The 10,580-nt window shown below is 36.5% G+C and overlaps 3 protein-coding genes across 8 annotated transcripts in view; 1 reads left to right on the top strand and 2 right to left on the bottom strand.

Annotated features, from left to right (window-relative positions):
* Positions 1–4: 4 nt before the first annotated feature.
* On the bottom strand, positions 5–2,803 carry PI31 (Proteasome inhibitor 31 kDa). Its single transcript, XM_011634587.3, has 5 exons — positions 2,554–2,803; positions 1,877–2,026; positions 1,512–1,780; positions 460–591; positions 5–372 (listed from the first exon to the last, which is right to left on the bottom strand). The coding sequence occupies exons 1-5, from the start codon at positions 2,698–2,700 to the stop codon at positions 243–245; spliced, it is 828 nt and encodes a 275-aa protein (XP_011632889.1). The 5' UTR covers positions 2,701–2,803; the 3' UTR covers positions 5–242.
* Positions 2,804–3,448: 645 nt separating this feature from the next.
* On the bottom strand, positions 3,449–5,498 carry XRCC1 (DNA repair protein XRCC1). Of its 2 annotated transcripts, none has more exons than XM_011634585.3 (3): positions 5,193–5,498; positions 3,778–5,114; positions 3,449–3,688 (listed from the first exon to the last, which is right to left on the bottom strand). In XM_011634585.3, exons 2-3 carry the CDS (start codon positions 5,100–5,102, stop codon positions 3,562–3,564), a joined length of 1,452 nt encoding a protein of 483 aa, XP_011632887.2. In that variant the 5' UTR covers positions 5,103–5,114; positions 5,193–5,498; the 3' UTR covers positions 3,449–3,561. The 2 variants fall into 2 exon arrangements, with proteins under 2 accessions (XP_011632887.2, XP_011632888.2); XM_011634586.3 differs by having other exon boundaries at positions 5,211–5,498.
* Positions 5,499–6,351: 853 nt separating this feature from the next.
* LOC105424386 (Kinesin heavy chain 73) overlaps positions 6,352–10,580 on the top strand; it is a 35,632-nt gene continuing 31,403 nt past the window's right edge. For 3 of the 5 annotated variants that reach the window (XM_011634584.3, XM_011634583.3, XM_011634580.3), the window contains exon 1: positions 6,353–6,711. In XM_011634584.3, coding sequence (XP_011632886.2) covers positions 6,657–6,711 — 55 coding nt within the window. In that variant the 5' untranslated portion in view covers positions 6,353–6,656. Of the gene's footprint in view, positions 6,712–10,580 lie in introns of all 5 variants that reach the window. The other 2 variants (XM_089078718.1, XM_011634582.3) reach the window with 2 other exon arrangements.

Raw genomic sequence — 10,580 nt, 5'->3', positions numbered from 1 at the left:
CATATTGCACAAATTGTATAACTTTATTCCTCTTCCTCCTCCACAAGAAAACATTACATGCTTATCTTTCACGTACACGTAGTTCTCTGTGATACATCGAGAATTATAATCTTTTATCTTATACGATAAAAAGATGATAAAAAAAGAATAATTATAGAGAGATATTACATTCGTATGCACAGAAACTATCTATTTATACATTTCACCTTTAATTTTATATCACATTAATTTTTTTTAATACATCACTGAAACATATCGTCATATCCTGGAGGAGGTAAATGGTCGTCGTCGGGTCTGCGATGATGTGGTCTCAATGGATCCAGTTCGGGTGGACCGAAAGGATCGAATCTTGCACCCGGTGGTATCGCACCTCTGCAACATAATATCCGAAAATTAATTCTTAAATCATCGTTAAAACATCGACGCGCACATCTACGACATATATGTCATAAAACATACGGAGGTAATCTTCCAGGAACTCCCAAACCTGGTGGATGTCCAACTGGACGACGTCTGTCAAATGGATCGAATATCATACCGCCGCCTTCTCCAAATGGATCGAGATCTCCGACTCCTACTCTCGGAGGGAAACTTTATAAAAAATACAAATGCTTAATGTAAGTTTATACCCAATTGTACCTTTAAGAGTAAGAAGATACCGGAAGACGAGAAAATGCTCAGTGAAATGCGCACTGAACTATGAGATTTTTAACTTTCATTTATACTATTTGAAAGAGAATCGTTTACACTCGTTTACATTCGTTTATATCTCAAAGGATTCGAAAATATTTTTTTAAGACAATTTTTTTTTATATAGAAAATTAAACGATTTTACAAGATATCAAAAAATGACCAATGGCACTCGAAAGAGGATCCGTTTGTGTCTTTCCACTTGTACTTTAAAGGATTGACCATTTTTTATCTTATGGTCGATATACTCTTTCTTGATGAATATCTGAAAATTTGAGAAATGTTGTAATTCTTTGAAATACAAATGAAAACAAAAGATACAAATGGGTACAAATTCTCGACGAATACAATTTTTCTTCGAACATAAACAAAATTTAAAAATCTTGTGATGGTGCGCTGGCCATTTTTTCACCTCCTCATATCTTCTTACTCTTTGAGATATAAACGAAATAATGGTACAAATTATATCATTTTTACATATACAAATTATATTAAATATTTTTATTTTTTATAAAATTGGTCACCAGGTTTATTTTGACGATACACATACAGATATACAAACAAATTATCATAAATTGACAAGTTGTCATAAATAAATTTATAATAAAATTGTATAGAGCAAAATAATTGCCAATGTATATTATTATTATTATATAGAATGGAACATAGTAATTGTATTTTAATTTCTATCTGAATGTTATAATCTCAATCTTCTTCAACAAACTTAAAGAGTCAACTTAAAGAACTCAACTTCTTGAACCATAAATTTAGATTAATATACAAAAAAATCATATAGATTATTTAAATCAATGTTGAATTACCAATTAAATGGCCGACAACAAGGTTCTGAGACCCTCAATCGATCGGAATGAACTGGCACTTGATTCCTTTCTGAAGAACATTCATCGTTTGGTGTGGTTTGAGTAGCTGCTTCATTCATCATAATGCACGTCGAATTTACAAAATCTTTTCGTATGGTATGCAATATTGTTTGATAGCATGGTATTACAGTTTCTAAAGATCCTTGTAATGCAGATACTGTTCCCTCGATAGGGAATTGAATATTAAAAACAGTATTATCATAGTGCCTCTACAAAAATAATATTAAATGCAGATATTCATATAATCACTGTTATTTTAGCAGTTGGCTATAACATTAGCATTTTCTTGTTATTATGCAAATTACCATCAGGTTCAATAGAAGATCTATATCTGATTTGATTCCAAAAAGTACATATAATTTTCCCTCTCTTATATAACGTAATGTATAATTGGGATGTAAACTCCATTCTATTGGAAGCAATTCAGATCCTTTTTCTGATGCATCAAACGCTACCTGAACAATAATAAATAAATTTGAAGATTTCATCATTTTTAAAATAAAATTACAATATTTCAAAAAGGTTAATACATTTACCGAATATTATCCGTGTTATGATACATTGTTAAATGCCATTGCGTTTCGTGAAGCGCAATAATACAATGATAAAAATGTATTAACCGTTTTGAAGAAAGTAACCGTGGAAACCTCAAAAGTATTACGATTACGATAATATCAACGCGATATCAACAGAATATCCTTTAAACACATAATAAATATTTATGCTTGAAATATATAGCAAAACTAATTTAACAACGACGCTCTTGAAATTATTATTTACACCTAAATAAATTATTTTTGAAACGAATCACAAGTTTTCATTTTACAAAAACATCATTTTAGGTTAGAACTTTGAAAGGTAAAAGAAAATTGCGAGAGATGCTTGGCATGAAAAAACATTGACTTGAATAGTTTTGATGTGACATCAAAAGGATACGATCAAAACTATCATTAGGATTCTTACTTTCTTAGTTACAACTTACATCATCTCCGATGCCGATGCATCTAAATCCAGATTTAGTCAAATACCAATGTACAAATAGAATTATTACGTCTTCTTTTTTATGAATATCATCATGGTAGAGTTTTTGAAAGAGTTCGAAGCCAAATACATCATTCGAATCGGTCATTCTGATAATCACTGACGAACACTGACGAATTAGTTTGCAAGTTTTTCAAGTGTACGCCATTATTGCGATTACTATCGGTTTCCATGTACGCGTTTGCCTAGTTCGCCATGGCCAGAATGTCATAACTGGTCATAACAGATCATAAGTGTCATAACGCACGAACAATATTTTCGTCTGCGTTCTAGAGCTCTAGTTTATTAGCGATATTAGTATTTTCATGCGTACATCGTGTGAGATTTACATATTTACGAGTGTCGAAATGAGATTCAAATATAGATATATATATATATATATATATATATATATATATATATATATATATATATATATATAATTATATGGATTTAGTACATTAAACTATTTCTATAATATTAAACTATTTCTATAATGAAAGATAATATTTCTATAATAAAATAAATAGTGATGCAACTTATACAAAAGGATATGAAAATTGAATTGAACTAAACTATATCCTACTTTATTAAAATACATCCGGACAGTGCATATATGAAAAATAAACAATTCGAGAATGACTTGGACAAAGTTATGACGCGATAAAATTTATTCTTCGCTCATAACGTTTTACGTACAGTTAATATGATCGTCAATAGAGAAGGTGATAATCAATCTTTTATTTTTTTTAAACGTCTATTCAGAAATTTGACATACTCGCGCGAATAATTTTCCAATTATTTCAACTCTATTCGCGTAGACAATTAAGCAATACATAAAAATGTACATTTACATATGTATATCAAAATATATTTATTAACAATTGAAAGAAAATGTCAGTTACAATCAGTCATAAAAATAGTAAGTATTTAGAGAAATAAAAAATCAAATGTATATTCAATTAAAATGTTAATAATCAGAATCAGCATCAGTGTCCACATCGTATGCAGATTCTGATTGATCACCATCAATCTCTTCTTCGCTTTCAGACTGCACGCTGTCTTTTTGGTCTAAAGCATATCGTCTCCAAGAAAATCTATAAAATAATTTATATATCTTATATATAATTTCAAAATTTATATATGTGTGTGTATATAAATAAAAATAGTGTATTTATGTATTTACCTCTTTTTCTTATCAAAACATTCTTCGATGAAGGTATGAGAGACAATTTTTGTGTGATTTTTAAATTGTTGGTATTTTGGTGTATTTTTAAAAGCACATATCAAATGAGTGCATTTTTTATTGGTCGTATTTGGATCGGGAATATATCTGGCGCCCATAGCAAGAGCTTTTCTTCTAATTTCATCTCTTTGTGGATTAACATATCCACTAAGAGAAAATGTAACGTCATTGAATAATTCCTTGAACGGTTTCTTGAGGTTTGCAGAAACATTACTTGTTTTCAAAGTAGCATTTTTTATATCTTTAGGCTGTGGTAATCTTTGACAAGTGGCACATAATCGATCCTGCGAATCCATGCAACATTCAGAACATTTTTGTTTCTTCTTCTCATCAACATTTGTATTCGGTGAATCTTTCAATTTATTCAAGGAGCGTTTCTTAGAATTTGAAAGACTGTGAGCAGTATTGTTATTATTTTTATTAGTATCCATGTTTACCGAAGGTACAACATCTCCAAAAGGAGTTCTCACTACTTTTTTATTTGATACATCTTTATTTTGAAAATTTTGAGATATCTTATCTTTATCTTTCGTACTTTGTGATTGCGTTTTATTTTTCCCGAAAATCTGATCAGCTTCTCCAGCTTCTAACTTTTCCAATAACGGTCTTTTTGTAATTTTTTGCTCTTCTTGACATTTAACAAAATTCTCCATTGAATTTTTTCTTATTTGTTCATGTAATTCTTTCTTATAATTTGTTTTATCTTCTATCTTGCTGAGGATTTTTTCTTTCATCATTTCCATGGGCGTCTTAATGACATGTGGTTGTTTAAATTTAAACTTGCCAAATGCATCCAAACCTAAATCAATCGTAGGGTCCGATCTTAAAATAATGTATGATAATCCAAACAACACTTTCAAATTTGCTGATTGCATACAAGTAACCTTGATTCGGTCAAATTTAATCTTCAAAGTGTCTGGATTTAATTCCCTTTTAGTAAATAATTGAACTTGATCCTTAAACTTATTGTTTGCAGCTTCATCGTTTGTCATAAATTTGTGGTTCACAATGACTAGCCAGTTGTCAGGCTCTGAGGACGTAGATCCGGTAATGATCACGACACAACTCTGATAATTACCAATATCGACTCCCGTGATGTAACAAGGTTCAGTAAGTTGAAAAATGACATGTGCCAGCATTTCTCCCGGCTTACCACATCTCCACGTAGCTTTCCAATTTTCTGAGTTACGTTGGAGAAGATTGGCGGCAGGATACGACGGGTGTTCCGAAGAACAACTTATTATCTTTTCGAATTTGACGATCATCTTTCTAAATTTCTGTAAATATTCATTTTTTTTTTAATGTTTACACCTATTGTTACAATTGTTGTTCTTTCCAATTTCTCGTTTGCTTACATTTTATTATGTACTAACCGCAGGATTGGTAAAAATTTGTGATTTGTTGCAAATTTAAGATGGGCAAGATATCGCCAAAACTTCTGAAGCGTTTATATTTGGTTCAATATTCCTATAATCTACATTGTACAGCCGAACGTCGACGCACCGGGCATATATAGATCAGCTGTGGAAGGAAGCTATCATAACAGAAAAATTCATTTAACAGAAAGGGCGAACAATTTTCGAATCGCTCTGGAGACCTCGCGCGGTAAAAATATCAAATTCTCGACTAAAGCCAGCGGCACACAATGCTTTTTTTTCTGCTGGTTTGCTAACTGGATTGCGTGTTTGCTGAGCTCTTGTCTTCGATTGGTATATTTTTTTAAATCTAAAAGAATATACCAATCGAAGACAAGAGCTCAGCAAGCATGCAAATTCAGCTAGCAAACCAGCAGGAAAAAAAGCATCGTGTGCTGCTGGCTTAAGAGTTATCGAGAAACAAATTCCCTATATTACAATGTACATGGTGTGTGTACAAATATACATGATGTACACAATATTATACAATGGGTGCTTTCCATTTAGTGACACAAGTCGACACAAGTATCATTTTGTCCTTGTTAATTATTGAAAGCCAAGAAAGATACTAGAACGATACACCCAATAATAATAATAGTAATAATCGTTTGTATGCACGAATTATATAGAAATGTACATAAAGCCAGTGGCACACGATGTTTTTTTTCCTGCTGATTCGCTAGCTAGATTTACGCGCTCGTTGAGTTCTTGTCTCTGATTGGTATATTCTTTTGGATCTAAAAAAATATACCAATCGAAGACAAGAGTTCAACAAGCACGCGAATCCAGCTAGCAAACTAGCAAGAAAAAAAAAGCATCGTATGCCGCTGGCTTAAGACGTGACAATTATTCTTATCTTCTCCCGAATCGTATCGACGTTTACGGGTTATACGATTTATACAATTTGGCATGCCGACGGTGGCATACGACAATGTCAGCTGGCATCGATGGCGCACGGCGTACAACGACATCCAACGGGAACCATTCGAAAGATATGTTTCTCAGCTTTCCTTCGATAGTGGGGTAGGACGGACCAATTGACGTCGCGACGTCATCCGTTTATTGAATCGCGAGCGTTCCTAACGGCGATTCTCAGAAACATCGTTCATTCGATAGCCTCGATAGTATGACTGTCGTTGTCCTGCGTTGTCCAGCGCACCACGGCACTCGCGACGGGCTTTAAGCAATATGGCGAAGTGTGTCACGGAAGGCTCGGAGTAGACACAGTAGTGTCGTTTGTAAGATGACAAGTTCGCGGTATGGGTTGAGAATAACGTAGTGGAGAATAATGTGCGAATCGCGCGAGAGTAGACGTAATCACGTGCAAGCGTAATTGCGCCCAGCGATTCTTCGCGATCGTGTGATCACCATCGAGTGCGCGCGAGTTACCGGTGTGCAAAAACCATGGCTACGGATAAAATAAAGGTTGCCGTACGGGTCCGGCCATTCAATCGCAGAGGTACGTACATATCTCGCATTGGTGTCGCGGGTTACTTACTCGACGGATTACTTTGCGATTTACGCCGCGCGACGCGCCTCGCTTTGCTTCGCTTTGCCTCGAATCGAACTTCGCCCCGCCTCGTCACACTTTGCCTCGCCTCGTCTCGTCTCGTCTCGTCTCGTCTCGTCTCGTCTCGTCTCATCTCATCTCATCTCATCTCATCTCATCTCGTCTTGCTTCATCTCGTCTCTTTTCCTCTTCGTCCTCATCCTCATCCTCGTCATCGTCATCGTCATCGTCATCGTTCTCGTCTTCATCATCATCCTCGTCTTCATCGTCATCCTCGTCCTCGTCCTCGTCCTCGTCCTCGTCCTCGTCCTCATCCTCATCCTCATCCTCGTCCCCATCCTCATCCTCATCCTCATCCTCATCCTCATCCTCGTTCTCGTTCTCGTCCTCGTCCTCGTCCTCGTCCCCGTCCCCGTCCCCGTCCCAACTCGTCTCGCGTCACGCATGGCACCTCGAGTATCAAAGAGATCCAGGGAAATGCTGCATGGAAAGATGCGATTGACCTTCAGTCCTATATCACGGAGGCTATAGGCCCGATGCAGAAGAATCTTCCGACTGGCGGCGCACGATATTTTCGCTCGATTCGGATTCTCGTTATCGTATTGTCGAGCCGCCAAGAGTCTCGGACAAATCAGCCACGATCGCAATGACGCGCGCTACAACGGTGTCGCGAGTCGCGAAAGTCAAGACATCTTTCGCCAAATTGCAAATCGCGATTTTTCGTATTTATAAGATTTATATTCGCAGACTCACGATGATTTTTCGCCCATCATCCAGATCTGCTCCAAATAATACGTTTCGTAGCATAATCGTGTCTCGTTCTCATTTCGTCGGTAGTCGATCCGAGACGTCACAAGGAAAATCGTTTAGAGTTTTATGCCTTTTACCGAGCGCTAAACATGGCCATATGACTCAGATCGTGTTAATATTGATAAACGATTCAACTGATGACTCGTCTGCGGAAAGAAATAAATTTGAAATTAACGCGAAATCGAACTCGATGACCCTCGCGGAATTAATCAAGCTTGGAAGATCCGAACGGCTTCCAAATTTTTTCACATGCAAATCGTCAACGCGTACAAATTTTAGCCTCAAAGTCGCGCGAAATATTCGAGTACGACGACGTAATTATTTGAGCGTTCCAAGCTGTAGAGCTTTTCAGCGTCAGGTTTTTGGGATCGGATATGTTTAGAATAAAGGCGAAAGCCCTGCAAATCCGACGCGTGAAAAAAAGCGCGTGAGCATAATCGAGTAAAACGTCACGCTCCGGTGACATTAGTCCGATAACCTTGGAATATCGATCCGATCGGAGAAACGTATTTCCCGAACTCGTAATCCTCGGGACATCTTCGATCGGGAGGGAAAGAGGGGGAGGTGTGGGGGGAGGGGGGGGGGGTGTGATTCGCTTTCCGATCGCGCAAGGTCGAGTATCGTCGAGTATCGAGCCACGTGTATCGTCGCTCGTTTTGACGTAACCGGCCAGGTGATATCAATTGTCATTCGAAATTACCTATCGCTTATGCGACGTCGCAAAAGTGTTCGATCTATTAGCATTCGTTATTTAAATTACAATCTGTGTAAATCGCGTTGAGACAGGTAGTTGCGCGCGCGCGCGCGTGCGCACTCTCGGTGACGTGTTACGTTATATTTTACGATATTATTCGGATTATAATAACGCGTCCGTGCACGCGGCGTCATCGGTGTCGGTGTAACACCTGCATGCGCGCGTCAAGTTTTTTCGCGCCGACTTGAACGAATCGTGAGGTGAGGGAGCGAAGACGAGGAAACGATTCCACGATAAGGTTGCGTAATTTTCCCTCTCTTTCCCGCATGTTAATCATCAAACTTTCGCGCGTCTAAGATTTAATTTACACGACATTAGGCGACACAGTTCAGGCATAGTTCTCGTTATTTAACAGGTTGTCGTTGCCCAATACCTCCTTTTGCCACCTGGCGAGCCACGAATCAATTTCCAATTCTTCAAAGTCTTTCTTCACACGAGTTGCTCAAATAACTCATTATTTATATATGTTTGAAACTGTTAGCGCGTGGCAAAAGATGTAATAATCGTAGTGTTCAGTTTTTGGAAAGCGCCACAAGCATATATCGCATTATACCTTTGACGCATCTTGTTGATGATTGTTGACAAGATTATTGTTACGAACAATAATTCGATGTAATGCATATCTATCTAACCAAAGCACCTTGCCTTGGACATTACTCTCTCTCTCTCTCTCTCTCTCTCTCTCTCTCTCTCTCTCTCTCTCTCTCTCTCTCTCTCTCTCTCTCTCTCTCTCTCTCTCTCTATCTATTAATGCGTTCTCTTGACTTTCTTGAAATGTTTAATGTGTTTATTATTACGGCATAGTGAACGTGACGTCGCACTTTGGCACACAAAGAAGCCATTGCCATTGCACTTACTTTCTACCTAGTTTTATGAGTCATCATCCCTTTCTTAACTAATCGCAGAGTTACTGTTACGGTCATTTCCCTGCTTTCAACCGACTGTAATTATTTCACATCATCAAGATAGCGCGTTATACAATAACGTAATATTGTTTCGGTTCTCGATTTTATTGATCCTTTAATTAATCTTTGTTCTATGTATATTGTCAAAAAAATTTATTCCAAAAAATATTTATTCTAAAAAATTATAATACGGCAATGCATAAAATAACGAGCACAAGAAATTCATTGGAGAAAGTGCACAGAGAGAAACGGTCTCTAGAATAAACTGACCCGATTAAACTATTTTGACGAGAAGTAAGAGAGCACTGTACGCTTTCATTTTCGTATTCCGATTTCAGTATTATAATTTTCTTTTTACAAACATTGTAAATATGAATAATATTGCGCTGCGAAAGCAGAACTATAAAATTGTTAATTTTATCATCTTCGAGGGGAAAATAAAAAATTTGCCTCCTCCTCCCCACCCCTCCCCCGTCGTCGTCGTCGTCGTCGTCGTAAATTTTTATTATTAGATAACCACACCGGTGTGGTATATGTAGTTCTCATAATCGTGAACGAGAAAAAACTTTTGATACAAATTATTGTAAATCGCCAATTTTTGTATTCTTTATATTTTGATAGCATCGAGTGCGTATCTCTCTCTCTCTCTCTCTGGTCTATCGTAAATTCGGGTCGGTAGTAAATTCAACACCTGTCGATTTGGAACGATCCGATAACTTCTCAAACTGTGGCGCGTAGTGTTTATCTTGTAGTACCGCCTTGTAGTATCCTTGACGAAAAGGATATGCTTTCAAGATATTCTTCAAGTTGAGTACCCCCGGAGATCTACTCGCTTTCAATATTTTCTTTTCGAAACAATGTAATAGTAAGTAAGCAATCTAGAAAATAAAATAAATTTTAATATTTTGTCGTCTTTTGTTTTTTCGATGCCTGTGAAAAGTCGTCTATCTAATAAACCTTGTACCGCTCAGATTATTGGCATTTTATTTATCACTTTATAATACAAGAGGATTTCTTCTTAATTTTTATTAATCTATCGACGCCTCCTCTCAAGCGCGAATTTCTTCATATCTTCGTATTCTTTTTCACATTGAGCTAATGATTGAGCAACGACAACTTTAGCGCAACGTATAATCATGATTTATAACACAATACATTCTCATCTTGTTACCAAAACTTCCCAACTGTTGGGCGATCGTCTTATATCTCTGGACATCATTATGTATGCGATGACACGTTCTATATTTGGTTAAAAGTTAATCAAATTAATCAAGTTTCTGATCAATTTGATTAAGCTTTTTGATAGTGGAAAAGATACGATTATAAATGCATTTGATAATTTCGATATA

Source organism: Pogonomyrmex barbatus, unplaced genomic scaffold (genome assembly GCF_055798465.1).
Source record: "Pogonomyrmex barbatus isolate J1 unplaced genomic scaffold, ASM5579846v1 scaffold29, whole genome shotgun sequence".
Lineage (NCBI taxonomy): Eukaryota > Metazoa > Arthropoda > Insecta > Hymenoptera > Formicidae > Pogonomyrmex > Pogonomyrmex barbatus.
Note: the sequence above shows the minus strand (reverse complement) of the source record. Positions and strands in the feature narration are given on the sequence as shown.